The sequence below is a fragment of the Tyto alba genome, unplaced genomic scaffold, assembly GCF_018691265.1.
Source record: "Tyto alba isolate M040663 unplaced genomic scaffold, T.alba_DEE_v4.0 Super-Scaffold_26, whole genome shotgun sequence".
Lineage (NCBI taxonomy): Eukaryota > Metazoa > Chordata > Aves > Strigiformes > Tytonidae > Tyto > Tyto alba.
This window is the reverse complement of record NW_024881300.1, coordinates 21,755,830-21,771,483: the sequence shown is the minus strand read 5'-3', so window position 1 is coordinate 21,771,483 and position 15,654 is coordinate 21,755,830. Positions and strand designations below refer to the sequence as shown.

At 67.4% G+C, this 15,654-nt stretch overlaps 2 protein-coding genes across 4 annotated transcripts in view; one reads left to right on the top strand and one right to left on the bottom strand.

The window, feature by feature from the left end:
- Nucleotides 1-7: 7 nt before the first annotated feature.
- Nucleotides 8-3,627, top strand: CIDEC (cell death inducing DFFA like effector c). Of its 2 annotated transcripts, none has more exons than XM_042797510.1 (6): nucleotides 8-139; nucleotides 1,963-2,033; nucleotides 2,278-2,419; nucleotides 2,511-2,660; nucleotides 2,879-3,063; nucleotides 3,221-3,627. In XM_042797510.1, the coding sequence occupies exons 2-6, from the start codon at nucleotides 1,984-1,986 to the stop codon at nucleotides 3,405-3,407; spliced, it is 714 nt and encodes a 237-aa protein (XP_042653444.1). In that variant the 5' UTR covers nucleotides 8-139; nucleotides 1,963-1,983; the 3' UTR covers nucleotides 3,408-3,627. The 2 variants fall into 2 exon arrangements, with proteins under 2 accessions (XP_042653444.1, XP_032852489.2); XM_032996598.2 differs by lacking the exon at nucleotides 8-139 and adding an exon at nucleotides 707-720.
- Nucleotides 3,628-4,870: 1,243 nt separating this feature from the next.
- Nucleotides 4,871-15,654, bottom strand: part of ZFPM1 (zinc finger protein, FOG family member 1) — a 34,661-nt gene continuing 23,877 nt past the window's right edge. For both annotated transcript variants that reach the window (XM_042797601.1, XM_042797602.1), the window contains exons 4-10: nucleotides 12,108-12,241; nucleotides 9,812-9,914; nucleotides 9,014-9,226; nucleotides 8,638-8,862; nucleotides 8,215-8,310; nucleotides 7,936-8,085; nucleotides 4,871-7,721 (exon numbers count right to left, since the gene is read on the bottom strand). In XM_042797601.1, the coding sequence (XP_042653535.1) occupies nucleotides 5,485-7,721; nucleotides 7,936-8,085; nucleotides 8,215-8,310; nucleotides 8,638-8,862; nucleotides 9,014-9,226; nucleotides 9,812-9,914; nucleotides 12,108-12,241 (3,158 nt within the window). In that variant the 3' untranslated portion in view covers nucleotides 4,871-5,484. The remainder of the gene's footprint in view (nucleotides 7,722-7,935; nucleotides 8,086-8,214; nucleotides 8,311-8,637; nucleotides 8,863-9,013; nucleotides 9,227-9,811; nucleotides 9,915-12,107; nucleotides 12,242-15,654) is intronic.

Below are 15,654 nucleotides of genomic sequence, written 5' to 3'. Positions count from 1 at the left end.
GCCCTCGGCGCCGGGGGGGAAGGGAGGGGCGGAGCGAGATCACCCCTCCCGACCACGCCCCTTCACCTACGCGCATGCGCTGCCGGCCCGGCGGCGCCTTAAAGGAGACGCGCGCCCGCGTGGGCGCACACGCGTGGGGGTGGGTGTGCGTGCGTGTGAACAGAGCGGGGTGTTGGGGGGGTGGGGGGGTGGGCGGTAGGCGTGCCAAGGGATGCAAGGGAGGTGTGTGAACACGAAGGCACGCATGTAGGGGTACGCGTCCACGCGCGTATGCTCACACGTGTCACACAAAGGTGCTCGTGGCCGTGGGGTGCAGCACCCCTCCACCCCGCCCACCAGGACCCCACGGCCGGGGCAGCGCCGGCCCCTCGCCCCTCCCAGCTTCCTGGCCTGGGGTCAAGGTCAGCCCCGGGGTGGGGCGTACTGGGAGGGAGCTTACCAGGAGGGGGGGCTTACTGGGACACTGGGAGGGGGCTCGCTGGGAGCAGCCCGTGGGATTTTGGTGGGTCTGGGCTGGAAGATGCTCCTTCATCGCCCCCCGACCCCCAGCAGTGGTGCCAGGCTGGCCGCGCCCCCTGCCTTATCCCCTCCCCTTGTGCCAACAAGCCGGGAGAGGATTGGCTCAGGCGAAGGGGTGGGGCTGGGTGGGCGGAGTCTCGTGACAGGTATATAAGGTGGGGCGGAGTGGGGTGGGGAGGATCCCGTGGAGAACTGCTGGAGGTGAGTGGGGATGCTCCCCAGGATCCCTCCTAGTTGGGGACCTGCTCCTGGGACCCACCCTTCCCTGCCCCCCCCATCCCCCCCCCCCCCCCCCCAAGACAACTTCCAGTTGGGGACTCTCCCCAGGATGCCCTCCCACTCGGGGACGCCCCCCAGGACCCCCACCCCAGTCGACTCCCACTTGGGGACGCCCCCCAGGACCCCCACCCCAGTCGACTCCCACTCGGGGACGCCCCCCAGGACTCCCCACCCCAGTCGACTCCCACTTGGGGACGCCCCCCAGGACCCCCACCCCAGTCGACTCCCACTTGGGCACGCCCCCCAGGACTCCCCACCCCAGTCGACTCCCACTTGGGGACGCCCCCCAGGACTCCCCACCCCAGTCGACTCCCACTTGGGGACGCCCCCAGGACCCCCACCCCAGTCGACTCCCACTCGGGGACGCCCCCCAGGACCCCCACCCCAGTCGACTCCCACTCGGGGACGCCCCCCAGGACTCCCCACCCCAGTCGACTCCCACTCGGGGACGCCCCCCAGGACTCCCCACCCCAGTCGACTCCCACTCGGGGACGCCCCCCAGGACTCCCCACCCCAGTCGACTCCCACTTGGGGACGCCCCCCAGGACTCCCCACCCCAGTCGACTCCCACTTGGGGACGCCCCCCAGGACTCCCCACCCCAGTCGACTCCCACTTGGGGATGCCCCCCAGGACTCCCCACCCCAGTCGACTCCCACTTGGGGATGCCCCCCAGGACCCCCACCCCAGTCAACTCCCAGTTGGGGAGGGTCCCCGTTGGGGAGCCCCCTGCCCCAGTTGGTGACGCTCCCCAGGACCCCCCCCCAGCAGTCTCCTGGCTGGAGATATCCCTACACCGCCACAGTTGGGGTGGCCACCGTGGGTGCCCCTGACCCCCCAAAGCCCTTGTTGCCCCCTGTCCCCCCATCCCCCTCACCCAAGGAGCCGGGGTGTGGGTGCAGCCCCGTGCCCGCGTCCCCCCACCTTTGCTCCAGCGCTGACTCAACACCCCACGGGGCCGCTTTGCGTAAGAGCCGGGCTGGCAAGCAGACTCTGCCCCGGGGTAGCCACCGCCAGCCTGGCCCCGGCCAAAGGGCAGGCGTGGGGAGGCGGGGGGTGGTGGTGATGGTGGGAAGGGGTCCCTTGGAGTGGGGAGGAGCTGGAGAACCCCCCACCCCCCCCCCCCACACACACAAATTCAGGGCTGACGCCTTCTTCCCCGGCAGGCTGGACCGTGCTCCTCGAAGATGGATTACGCCAAATCCTTGAGCCTGCGCTTGGCTGCCCCCGTCTCCAAGTAAGTGCTGGGGGGGCCACCATCCCCGGCGGGGGGTGTGGGTGTGTGTGGAGGGACACACACACACACACCACAGCCCTCCCTTTGGCACCTCTTGGCCCCTCTCGAGTAGATGTGCTGCTCCCCAGTGACACTTGGAGGAGGGGAGCGGGGGGGTGGTTGTACCTCCTGGGGCTGGCGGTGGGTGTCAGGACAACCCGATTCCATCCTCCCCCCCCCCCCCAATTCATCCCCCCCGCCCCAGATGTGTTTCAGCAAGCGCCTCCATGACCCAGCAGCTCCTGTCGAGCCCGTCCCCGCCGCCCCGACCGTACCGTGTCTGCAACTGGGACCGCAGCCTGCGCAAGGGTGTCATGGCCCAGAGCCTCGCCGAGCTGCTGCGCCAGGTCAGCCGGGGGCTGTCTGTCTGTCTGTCCAGCCAGAGTGGGGTGGGCTAGCTGCAACCCCCCCCAACTCACCCCCAGCCCCCCCTCGCAGGCTCAGAGCGCCCTGCTCGCCCCGGGTCCCGTCTCGCTGGTGTTGGAGGAGGACGGCACTGCGGTGGAGACGGAGGCGTTTTTCCGGACGCTGGAGGAAGGCGCGGTGCTGATGGTCCTGAGCAAGGGGCAAACCTGGGCTGCTTCCAAGGTGGGTGCCCCCCCGGGGGATTGCGGGGTTGGGGGGGATGTGTGTGTGTGTGTGTGTGTGTGTGGGGGGGGGTGGCACGAGCCTGGATTATCCCATCTACTCCCCATCCTGAGATCAGCGGGGAGATGATGTGAGGAGGTACCCGGGATGCTGAGGGAGGTGGGACTGGGAGAGCAGGGCTAACCTTGGTCCTGCTCTCCCCCCCCCCACCCCCAAAGACCCCCGGCTACCAGCTGAGTCTGTCCCGCAAGCCCCCTCGGAGGATTGATGTCGCCTGCATCACCTTTGACCTCTACAAAACCAACCCGCGGGACCTGGGCTGCCTCAATGTCAAAGCCACGCTCTACGGCACCTACAGCATGTCCTATGACCTGCGCTGCTACGGGGCCAAGCGGCTGATGAAGTGAGTGCTGGGGGGCAACTGGGGGGGGGGGTGGGCTGGAGACAGCTCCAGGAGTGTGTGTGTGTGTGTGCGGCTGGGTGCTGCAGCGGGGGACCAACCCCACACCCTTCGTTGGGGGGTGCAAAGAGGGATGCTCACCCCTTTCCTCCCCGTCCAGGGAAGCCCTGCGCTGGACGCTTTTCACCATGCAAGCCACGGGTCACATCCTGCTCGGCACCTCCTGCTACATGCAGCAGCTCCTGGATGCCACGGAGGAGCCGAAAGAGGCGGAGGGCAGCCCAGCGCTGCAGAGCCTCCTGCCCTGCAGCCTCCCGCCCTCACCCCGCAGGAAAACGCTGCAGTGAGGGTTGGGTGCCCTGTCACTCCTCCTCTGCCACCCCCCCTCCTTCAATCCTTGGGGGTCTCAGCACCCTGCTAGGTCAATGCTTGGAGCGGGGGGGGAGGCTGCTATGGTACCTGGCACAGCCCCTCCTTGCACTGTGCTGGCTGAGCGTGGCCGGCTCTTTTCTGTAATATCTACTCCTCTGTAAATATATTTATTTAAGTAAAGCTCTGCTGACTTCAGCTGCGTCTCATCTCATCTTTGCAGGGTGGGGGCCTCAGCCACTTGCCCTACTTGGCACTCGGGGGGGCTGTGGTGCAAGAGGGTGTAAGGATGGGACCTGTCGCAAGCTCTCCCCCAGGGATCTGCTGCCCTCCTCCTCTTCCCTGGCTGGCACCCAGAGGCTGGCACCCACCCCCTTGGCATGGATCTGAACCTTCCCCCCCCCCCCCTTCCTGGCACTGCAGGCAAGCCACGGGGAGGGGGTGGCACAGAGCGGCTCTCCCCCCAAATTAATGTGCTGGGGGGGGGCAGTTGGCACAAAGCCTGGTTTTGTGCTGTTTAAAGGGGTAAAAGATGCCCCTGCCCTGTGGCTGCGGGTGGTCCTGCTGCCGGGGACCCCCCCCCACTGTGCCACTGGCACCCTGAGCAGGGTTGGTACGGAGCCTTGGGGTGGGTGTTTTGGTTCCTGGGGTCCCTGTCCTGGGAGGGATAGTGGAGGGGGGGGGAGCTGCTGCAGCAGCCCCAGCCTTGTACAACCCCTCGGGCTGGTGCTGCCCCAGCTGTGCCCTGGAGGGTGTCCCTGTCCCCCCCCCTCCCCAGCTACCAGCCTAGGAACCAACCCTGAGCCTGGGGGGGACACTGGGTTATATCACCCTGGAAGTTGCAGGACCATTCCCAGAGTGGGAAAGGGGGGGGGAGCCCAAACTGGGTTCCCCAAAGCACAAGCCCTCCCAGCCAGGGGGGGCAAGCTGAGACTGAAGGAATGACACACACCCCCCCCCGAGCCCACCTGCGCTGTACTGGGAAGCACTGGGGGTGAGGTGCAGGGTGGGAAATGCTCCGGGGGTGCTTGGGGCATCCCCCCCTCCCCGTGCTACAGCGCAGGGGACACGGGACCTGAACCCCCACTCACCTGGGGGACCCCCCTGCGGGGGTCTTGGGGCTCCAGCGAGGGAACAACCAGCCTGGCCGAGACTGGAACTGGGCACAACCCACCTGGGGCTGTGGGGGCTTCATTAACCAGCTAATTAACGACCCTGCAGCCTGGGCTGGGGCACAGATGGGTAACACCTGGGGTGAGGCGGGTGCTACAGAGGGGGCGGCGGTGCTCTGCCCCCCCCCTGCTATTGCAGGCTGTCCCCGCGGCCACACACACCCGATGTCCCCATCCCCAGCCTGATGTCCCTGACCCCCCCCCCGGGGTGACAGTGGCTGTGCCAGCCCCTGCAGCGTCCCCCACCCGCACGTAGGTGGCAGCCTGGCTTTATTAGACATATTTATTTCTGTACATACTTATACACACGGTTCCCAGGGTAGCTTCAACCTCGCCTTTAGTGCTGTCTCCTTAGAGGGGCTGGTTTGGGGGGGGGGGGGGCACCCACACGGTTCCAAAGGTGCCGGGGGGGGCCTAGCCCAGCCACGCTGCACCCCCCCCCCCCCCCCCATAGTGTCTACCTAGGGGCAGAGTCCTGTTGTTGTCCCCCTCAGCCAGGGTGCCTTCCCCCTGCCTCAGTTTCCCTGCAGCAGGGGCAGAGGTAGGGGCACTACACGCCTGGGGGGGGGAGGGGGGGGGGCCGGCCCCCCCCCTACCTGCACCACGCTTCCCCCCCACCCCCGCAGGGTTCTCAGCCCGGGATATGTGGGACAACCCCCCCACCCCCCCTGTCCCCCCCCAACCTCAACCCAGGGCAAAGTTTGGGGATACTGGAGGGACCTCCAGATGCTGAAGCCACCCTGGCGGAGCCTCCCGGGGGTCCCCCGTCACCCCAATCCCCGAAAGGGTGGGGTGCCAGGCATCGGTTCTCAGTCCCCCGGCCCTTGCAGCCCCCCCCAAGTGGCGGTGGGGGGGCAGTGGGGGGGGGACACACACACACACTTTACTTGACGTGCTCGGCGGCGTGGGAGGAGCAGTAATACTTCTTGTGGGCGATGAAGGTGGAGAGGCTGCTGAACTTGATGTTGCAGAGGCGACAGTACCTGTGGTTGCCGTTGGGCACCGGGCCGGGAACAGCCTTGGCCGGGGGGGTCTGCACCCCCCTGTCCGTGTAGGCGGGGGGCGTGGGGGGCTTGCGGGTGGCTTCCCGCAGTCCCTCGGGGGCTCCGGGCGAAGCGGGGGGTCGAGGTGAGGCGGGGGGCCGGGGGCTGCCATCCCGACCCTCCTTGCCGTTGAAGCTGTCCCGGCGGAGGCGGGGGGCGGGCGGGCGGGGGGGTGACGCCGCGGGCAGGGGGGGCTCGGGCGTCCTGCCGGCACCGGGCACCGGGGTGTCGGGGAGCCCCTGCCCGGCGGCCGCCGGTTTGGCCACGAAGAGCCCGTGGGCGTTACGGAAGTGCTCGAGGAGGTCGCCCTTGATGGCCCCGTTGAGGGGACAGTAGGGACAGGCAGAGAGGGGTCCCTTCACCCCCAAGGGGGGCAGGGGACCCTTGGGGTGCCGCTGCTGCAGCGAGTCCGCCCCGGGGTAGGGGACGCCGGGGCTCCCCGCCGGAGCCGCCTTCACCCGCACGCCTTCGGGGTCCCCCTCGCCGGGGCTGCCGGGGCTGCGCCGCCCTTTCAGGGGGGTGGCCATGGCCCCCTTCATCTTCTGGAGGTGCTCGAGGGTGCGGGGCTGCAGCGGGGTGGCCGGGCACTGGTACTTCTTGTGAGCCAGGTAGCTGTCGAGGCTGTTGAAGCTGAGGCGGCAAGCGGTGCATTCGTGGTAGTCGGCCAAGGGCAGGAGCGGTGCCGGCGCCGGTTCGCCGTGCCGCCGCGGCTTCTTGCTCAGGTCGATGGGACCGTCGGCATCCGGGCTGGAGCGGGGCGAGGGGGCAGCCCCCAGTGGGTCGGGGGCCGGCGATGGGTCGGGGGCCGGCGGGGGTTCGGCGGGGCGGCGGGCGGCCCCGTGGATCTCGTAGAGCTTGCGGCGTTTGCGGGTGCGGAGGGGCTGGGGCAGGAAAGGGACTTTGGGGGCGGCGGGGCGGCGGAGGGGGGGGTCGTGGCGGGAGGCGCAGTAAAACCGCTTGTGCACCACGTAGGTCTCGTGGCGGCTGAAGCGGATGTTGCACGCCTCGCACAGCGTCTTGCTGGGGTCCTCGTCCCCCTCGTCCCCCGCCGAGCTGCCGGGGCTCTGGCTGTCCTCGCTGCACCGCCCCGACCCCCCCTCCGCCTCGGGGGACCCCGCTTTGCCACCCCCCTCTTCTACCTTCACCTCCGGCGCAGCGGCCGGCGGCGTGGCATCCCGGCCGGCGTCCCCGTCCCCCGCCGGCGTCCCCTGCTTGTCGCCCGCCGGGGGGGACAGCAGCGTCCCCTGAGCGGGGGGACCCTTGGGTGCCCCGGGGGGGGCTTTGAGCTTGCGCGCCCCGGGGGGGCTGTCCTCGGCGAGGTGCCGGCTGGAGCAGTACAGGCGCTTGTGCACGTAGTAGTTGTTGATGTTGTTGAAGGTGATCTCGCACTCGAAGCACGTGGCACCCTTGGGCACCGGCGTGCCGGCGTAGACGGCCGGCGGCACCGCGCCGCCGTGGCCCTGCTTCAGCCGGCTGTGCACCAGCTCCGACATCTTCGCCAGGATCTCCGACGCCTGCGGCACCACCGCGGCTTCGTGGCCGAACACGTACTGGGGTAGGAAGACGGTGCCACCGGCCGCCCCTGCCCCCGGCTCGCTGGGCACCGGGCTGGAGCCCGGCGTGGGGCTGGCGAGCTCCGATTTCACCTTGGCCGAGGGCAGGCTGCGGGGGGATGAGGTCCGGGAGCAGGCGTCGGGGCTGCCGCCCCCCTCGCCGAGGCTGCTGCTTTTTGGTGCTTCCGCCTCGCTCGCCGGGCTGCCGGCGGGCTCCTCCTTAATGCGGATGGTCTCGCTGGAGGAGGAGGAGGAGGAGGAGGAGGAGGAGGAGGAGGAGGAGGAGGAAGAGGAGGATGATGACCCTTCCCCGTTCTGCGGCTGGGCTGGCGGCGAGAGCTTGCCGGCCCTGGCGTCGGTGGGCGAGGCGGGCTGTGCCGGGGGGGGCACGGCGTCGGGGCCGGACGTCGGGGCGGGCAGGGGGCCGTGCAGCACCACGTGCTGCGGCAGCGCCGGCAGCCCCTCGGGCAGGAACGGCGGCAGGCTGCACTTCCGCAGGGACGCGTTGTTCGGCTGGCTCAGCCCTGCCGAGGCGAGAGAAGCACCGGCGTCAACCCGCCGTGTCCCCCCACCCACCCCCCGGCGTGGGGATGCTCGTACCCCCCCCCCCCACCTCCCTCCCTGCGGCCGGAGCCGTTCGGGACCGCAGCCCTCCGCGGCGATGCCAGGCTCTGCGAGGGGCGCTGGCACGTGTGTGTGTCCCCCCCCCAACCCCGGGCTGCGACCCGTGGTACCCACCGGGGGCGAGGGGTTTGGCGGCGGGCAGGGCCGGCCCCGGCGAGTACACCTCTCCCTTGGAGCCCGGCTGGCAGATCATGTGGTTGGTGACAAGGTGGCTGTAGAGGATGTCCCTCGTCATGGAGATGAAGCCACAGCTGTGGCAGACGCCTGCGGGAGAACGCGGCAGGGGGCTGAGCGGGCAGGACGGCAGCCGGCGGGGAGGGGGTCCCCGTCCCCAGGCTGTGCTGGAGGGGACAGGGTTGTCCCCGCGGGGACGCCGGGCGGGCGCTCGCTCACCGTTCAGGGTGTCCGTGTGCACCTTCAGGTGACGCTCGCAGTTGGCTTTCGTGGTGAAGGCGGACAGGCAGATCAGGCAGACGAACGGCCGCTCTCCTGCAGGGTGGACGGACAGACGGTCACCTCAGTGCTACGGGAAACGGGGGGGGACGGGGACCGCCGGGACACCCCGCGGGGCCGTGCTGCCAGGTGGGTACCGGCTGCGGGAAGCAGGGTGCCCCCTCCATAGATGCGGGAAGACCTACAAGTGAGCTCCCCCGAACCAGTCACCCAGCTGGTGGAGAACCTCTCCTAACCGGCGCCGCAGCCCCCCCGCAGCCTCCCTTCCCCTCCGCCCAGCCGGTTCCTGGGGGTGGTGGTGGGGGGGGGTCCTCGCCACGTGGCTCGGTGTCCCCAGGCTGCAGCACCCGCGCCGCGCCGTACCGCTGTGGCTCCGCATGTGGATCTCCAAGGAGCTGGCGCTGGGGCAGCTCTTCTTGCACTGGGGGAAGGGGCAGACGCGCTCGTTGGGGTAAGTCTCCTTGGGCTTCTCCTCCAGGGCGGGCGAGCCGGCGCTTTGCCGGCTGGCACAGTAATACATCAGGTGGGCTTGCAGGTTACGCTCGCTCCGGTACCAGATCCCGCAATCCTTGCACGGGAAGACGTCCTCTGCGGAGGGGAAGGGACAAAGAAGGGGATGAACACCGCTTAGGTGACACGCTGGGGACTCCCCGGCATGGTGCTGGCCCCGTGGGCTGCACCGCGTGTGCGTGTCCCCTGTCCCCCCCCCGACCTCGACATCCCCCCCCCGGGGACTCACTGTTGACCACGGCGGTGGCCAGGATGGCGGCCATCCCGGCTTGCTGCGGCAACAACTGGATGTCGGAGTGCAGCGCGGCCGGGTACGGCGACTCGCCGGGCTCCGCTTTCACCGCCGGATGGTTGGCGATGGCCGGCGGCTCCGCCACCACGAAGGCGCTCACCGCCTCGTCCTCCCGCAGCGCGCGCGTCGTCCGGCACCACAGGGCCTCATCTTAGCGTGGGGACACACACACACAGAGGGAGAGGTCAGCGTGGGTCCCCATCCTGCTGCTGCGTGGTCCTGAGCTCCCCCCCCCCCCCCGACAGCGCTCGGTGCTGCCTCAAGGTCATGGACCTGCCTGGAGATGGCAGTGTCTGCCTGCGCCTGCGCTGCCAGCCAAGAGCCCCCCCCACCTCGCCCTTAGCACCCACCCTTGCGCCCACCAACCTCTGCCGGCGCTCGCGCCCAGTCTGGCCCCAGCGGCGTGCTGGAAGCCTTGCTGGCACAACTGGTGGTGCCGGGACCCTCCTCATAGCCCCCCGGCCAAGCCAGGCAGGGCTGGGACAGGGGATAAGCCCCCACGGAGGAGCAGATTTGGAAGGGGGGGGACACACACACACATGACGACACAGGTGCTGGCTGGGGTGGGCAGCAGGCTTGGGGCTGGGATGGATAAGGGGAGAGGGACCCATTCCCCTGCAGCAGCACCCCTTTCCTTCACCCAAGCACTGAGGTGGCCGTGCCTGGCCCCCCCCCTGAATTCCACCCCCCACCCCGCCCGCCGTGGGTGGGGGGATGCGGGGCATCGGTACCAACCCTTCCTGTAGATCACGGCGTTGGCGTCGGGCTCTCCGGGCACGAGGGGCAGCCGGGACAGCCAGCAGCTCTCATCCCCCAGCACCAGCGTCACGGGTGGGCTCTGCCGAGGGGAGGGAAGCAGCGGGGGGGTGGGTGTGTGTGAGCACCGCTCCCAAAAACAGGCTGAGGTCAGGGTGGGGGGGGGGTTACGGTGCTCAGTCCGCGCTCAGCTCTGCCTTCCCGCATCTCTAATGAATATTAATGAGCAGGAAGGGAGGCTGGTGGTGGTGGTGGTGGGGGGGGGGGGTTGGAAATTAATCTGCCTGATCCTCCGATGGCTGCCGCGGTAACGATATGAAATCTAATTATTCGTCCCAATATTTCTAAACCCTCCAACCCAGCCTGACAGTCGCAGCCGGTCGAGGCCTTATCACCGCCGGGAGCCGAGTGGCGGCAGCGTGATAAACCCCACGCGCTCGCACACGCGTGTGCGCGCCCCACGGGTGCCCACGCAGGGACACCCCCCCCACCCCCCCCCCCCCAGGAAGGGTGCTGCCGGTGACACGTGGGCTGAGCTCCCTCGGGGACCGCCGTGGCCCCTCCGTGTCCCACGCCGCAGCCGGGAGGGAGAGGAGGGTCTCCGAGGGGATCTGTGGGTACCCCCCCCCCCAACCCTGACAGAGAGGCAGCCCACAGCACCCCGGGGTGCTCCCAGCACCCCAAGGGCACCTGCCCCGGCTCCCCTCGGCGGCCCCAGCCCCTGCGTCGAGCCCTTCCTTGTTCTCCCTGGAACAAAGAGGTCAGTGTCTCCGCTCTGCACCGGCCCGATAACCATCGGAAACCCTATCTGCTCCGCATCCGCCGGGACGGCGTTATCGGGACGGCCCTGTGCCCTCCCTGTCCCCCCCCCCCCGCCCCGTCCCTGTCCCCGTCCCACCGTGGGCATCGCCCCGGGGCCGGGTGTCTCAGCAGGACGACGTGGGGCAGGGATGGAGTGGCGGGGGGGACAGCCAGGGGTGAGCTGGCACCTGGGGATCCACCACCCCTCAGCACCCCCGGGCTGGCGCTGCCGGTGGGTTTGCACACCTGCCCAAGCAGGGCTGGTTTTAGGGGAGCCCTGTGGGTCCAGCTGGGGGGAGCAGACAGGCATCTTCCTCCTCCTCCTCCTCCTCCTCCTCCTCCTCTCCTTCCTTCTCCTCCACCAGTGCAGCGATGGGCACTTGCGATGCTCCACGCCACAGAGGTGTTAAAGCCACCCAGTGTTCCCAGTTCCCGCTAAAACCCCAGGATGGGATAAATCTCCCGCATGGAGACAGACAGCAGAGCCGGGCAAGATTTGGGGGAGTCCCCCCTGCACCCCTCCACCCTGCTGCCAGCAACAAAGACGAAGGGACCCAAGGGCGACAGCCCGTATCAGGGATGGGGCTGCGATTCCTTCCTCGCTTCCCCAGGCAGAGATAGGGAGGGAGGCGAGTGGCAGAGGAGAGCAGGGCTGGGAATCATCAGCCGGGCTCGATAAGGGAGCTGCTGAAATGGGAGCAAAAATATTTAGACAATAAATGAAGTATCAGAAAAAAGCCGCGCATATCTTTAAGAAATCAATCATCCTGTACCGGGTGTCTGGACACACGGCGCCAACCGGGAGATAGGGAGCCAAACTGGGCAGATAAGGGTTAATCAAGGATTTAATTCGGCAAAGATAAACGGGCCTGAGCTAAAAAAAAAAAAAAAAAAAGAAAAGAAAAAAAGATCGAGGAAGAGAGGAGGAGGTGGGGATGGAGCCCGGTTGAGATTCTCCGGCCTCGAAGCTCCTGGGCTGGAGCTGCCCGTGTGCGGCTCGGGGAGGGGGGTGCGGGGGGAAAGGATGTGTCGGGGACGTGAGGATCCAGCACCTACAACACACCCACGTGCACACGCGTGCACACTCATGCACACACTCCCCGCCGTGCTCGCCCACCAGCCCTCCTCGCCCGGCCCTTCGCCGCCGGCCCTGGCGCTTTCTGGGCACAACCAGCGTCCCCTGGGAGCAAATTTCGGGTGGGAAACCCAGACCTCAGCTCCTCTGCGAGGACGCGCGCACCACCGAGCAGCCTGCAGCCACGTGCAGGAGGGGACAGCCAGCATCTCGTCCCCCGGCGACGCTCCAATCTCAGGGCGGGGGGCAAGGGAACCTCTTGGGCGCCCAAACTGGGTGATTCCCAACGGGTCGGGGCGCCAGGAGAGGGAAAATCCCTCCCAAACCGACTCCTCTCCCCAAACAATTCGTATCCTCGGGACTCTCCCCGCCACCGTCCCTGGCAGCGTCGCTCCTTACCGTCTCGCCGTGCCCCGGCGATGCCGGCTCGCTGTGGATGCTGCCTTGGAAGGGTCCCCAGGAGAAGCCCTCGGGGAGGCTCCTGCGGGTTCGCACCCTCCTCTCCCCCTCCTGCACAACCAGCTCCAGCTCATCTGCGGGGAGACAGGCACAGAGTCAGCACCGTGCGCCCCCCGCCCCGGCTGGACCCCCCCCCCCCCCCCGGCAGCCCCAGGGGATGAGGGCACCCACTTGGAGCTGAGAGCTGTTGGTGGAGCACCCCAAAGTTACGTGTCCGTGGTGGGGTGGGTGGGTGGGTGCGATCCTGCCGCTCGCCGGGGGGGGGTCCGGGCACGGCACGGGGTGGTCCAGGCCCGGCGACGGAGCGGAAGGAGCGTTTCCCATCCCCGCACCCAAAGTCGCAGCAGCTTCAGGGCTTAATGGCTTTGATTATCTGATAAGCCTCTGGTTTAATGGGTTAGATAACATGTTAATACGCTATGAAGGCTGCTCTAAAATGTTTTAACTGTGCCTTTGTCTTTTGGAGCGCAGATAAGATGGCAGGTAACCAATATGCAGATGGATGTGCGCTGGCTGCACCCCCACCCCCCCCACCCCGTTGCGTGGAGGGAAGGGGCTGGATGTTGCACCCCCAAAAAAACCGAGATGGCCCCCGAGGACAGCGAGCCAAACACCAGGCCACTGGCAAGGCAGGGTGCCCACGGCACCCATCTGTGGTCCTGGCACCCCCAGGGTGCTTGGGGGAAGAAGTGGGGTCCCCCCACCACTACGCCAGGGAAAAGAGCCCCCCCCTAAACCACGTGCCTGGAGCCCCATCCTTCAAGGGCACCGTTGCAGAGGCTGCCAGTGCCCAGGTGCCACGGATGGGGAGGAGGCTGAGCTCATTTGAAGGCAAAATTGCTTTCAGAGCTGGGAGCACGGGGAGGATAAAGCGATCCCATGGCTGCGGAGATTGAAATCTGATGTGTTTATTAGCCGGGCTGACACCTGGATCCTCTCGGCGCTGGGGTGAGTTAAGGTGAGTGACTGGAAGTGCTGGGTGGTGAGCAGGGCACCCGTGATTGCCCCGGTCCCACTGTCACCCGTGGGTCCCCTCCGTCTGCCAAGGAAAGCCCTGTGCTGCCGGGGATGCGGCTCCGAACGCGTCCCCAGGGGAGCAGCCGGTGCCCCTCGGCGTAACCCGCGGGGAGGTGGGCTGGAGAAAAGGTCTGCGAAGGCGTCGAAGGTTCCCGAGGTCTTTGGGGTCACCAGGGTGGTCCCCCGTGCTCGTGGGGATCCCGGCTCTGTTTCTAGCCAGGATTTCACCCCCGGCAAGGTGATTTAGGGAGTGAGCACAGCGCTGGCTCTGCCCGCCCTGCATCCTTGGCACCCCCTTGCCCGTGCTCCCACCAGCTCCGTCTCAGGAGAGGTGGAAGGCAGAGGGCTGGGGGCTTTGAGCAGCTGATGGGATTTATTCCCCGGCACAAACGGAGGCCGAGAAGGGGCAGCGGCACCTCTCGCCTGGCTGATCCCTCCGGTGAAGGTCCCCGGCGGGGGGGGGGGAGCAGGCAGGGAGCAGAGCTGCTGGGCAGGATGCGGCCATCAGCGGGGCCTCGGGGGGCTGAGCGGGGCAGTTGGACCCTCACGCGTTGCTCTGCATTTCCGACACTCCGCTCCTGACTGACTCCCAACGTGCTGCCGGGCCCCCTCCGGCCCCACCATCCCAGCCCCAGCATCCCCAGGCCACACCGGTCCTCACCCCTCCAGCTCTGGGGAGGGCACAGCAAACCACTGGTTCTGCCACCCCGTGTAGCCTGGCTGCTTTTGGGGAATGGAACCCAACCGCCACCTCCCCCTCCTCCGTGCCCCCCTTTTTTGCCCCGTCTCACTGGTAATCAGCGGCGTTTGGGTCAGGAGACCATGTCTCCGAGATAAGAGCGTTCGCCTGACACTTCCCATGTCAGAGCACTTCATCTTCTGTGTATCAATCCCCAGCAGAGAAAACACGCAGGCGCTGATAAAGAGAAAACCGTTCCAGACAGGGGGACAAAAATAGTGTTGCCAGAGCCGGCCCCGCTCCCCGCCAGCACCCGATGGCTACGGCACCGGCCTGTGGCCCAATCCACCAGTGTCACCCAAAAAATGGGGTGGGGAACCCTGGCCAGCGGTGCTGAGCGGTTTTCCATGCGGATGAGCATCCCTGTGCCCGGCTGGGGATGCTGCCAGAGCCCCTGCGGCACCCGGCTGCACCCACACTGATACAGCCAGGAAAAAAAAAAAAAAAAAGAGGGAGGAAAAAGGCGATTTTTCAAACTAAGCACCGCAGCATCCCCTTGGCACGGGGAAACCGGTGCTGAGCCAGGATGGGGCAGCCCGGGCGATGCTGCGTGTTCATCACGGGCCGCGCTTTGGGAACAAAGCCCAGCGTGATCGAGCCATGTCCCCACGTGGGGACAACCCACGCTCCGACGGCGCCGGATTCGGCCCCGTCACCCCTGCCCGCAACTTGGGGTGGCTGGGAAGAGCCGGTGCCAGCGCGTGGGGTGCCTTGGGTGACACCCCCCCCCACCCCCCCCCACTGCCTCCCCGGCGAGGAGCAAAGTCCGTGGGTGCGGGTCCCCTCCCTGCGGGATCCCCCCCGGCAGGTGAACACCACCCTGGGTATCTCATCTGGCCATCGGTCCCCGGCCAGGCGGTGCCCCGCCGTTATCGCACGAGGGTTTTATCCACCAGATCATTAACCAAATTGGGCAGGGACCCGGCTGTTTGCTTTGGGTCGCAAAGAAAAGCGACAGAAAGGAAGGAAGGAGGGGAAAAAAATGCTCCCGGCGAGCTGGGTGTACCTGCTCGGCACGGCAGCCCGCTGCTGAAACACGGGGTGCTGGGGGGTGCTCCCTGCCCCCCCTCCTCCCGGGGCTGACAGCGCTTGCTCGCCCGGCGCTGCGCCTCGGCTTATCTCCCCATCGAGAGATTTCAAAGAAACAGGCTGAGCTGGGCCGAAGAGCAAAGATTAATCCCGTCATCACACGGTGGCCACGCGTCGGGCGATCGATGGTTGAGGAGGCACGGCTGGCACCCGGCTCCCTGGGGACCCCCGGGCAAGCCCATCCCATCCCATCCCATCCCATCCCATCCCATCCCATCCCATCCCATCCCATCCGGAATCTGTTTAAATAAATCCGACTGAACCAGCTCTGCCCCTCGGCGGGGATCCGGCCTTGGAGGTCCCCGTGCTGTTTTCAGCTGCCTGGATACTATCTGGATAAATACTGATATCGGGGTGTCACGGGACCGCGTCCCAGCATCCTGAGCAGTGCTGCTCCTATTAATACAGCGCTTTGTGCCCAGCCCTGGGGGCTGCCAGCCCCGGGGGGGTGGGGTGGGTCACAACACCGGGTACAGCCCCCGTAACAGCCCTGGTGATGCAGAGCCTGGGGGAACGGGGACGAACTGGTGGTCCTTGCTCCCATCCCAGCATGTGCGGGATGTCCCCATGGCACAGGAACCGCCAAGAGGGAGGGAGGATGGATCCATCCATCCATCCATCCATCCATCCATCCATCCATCC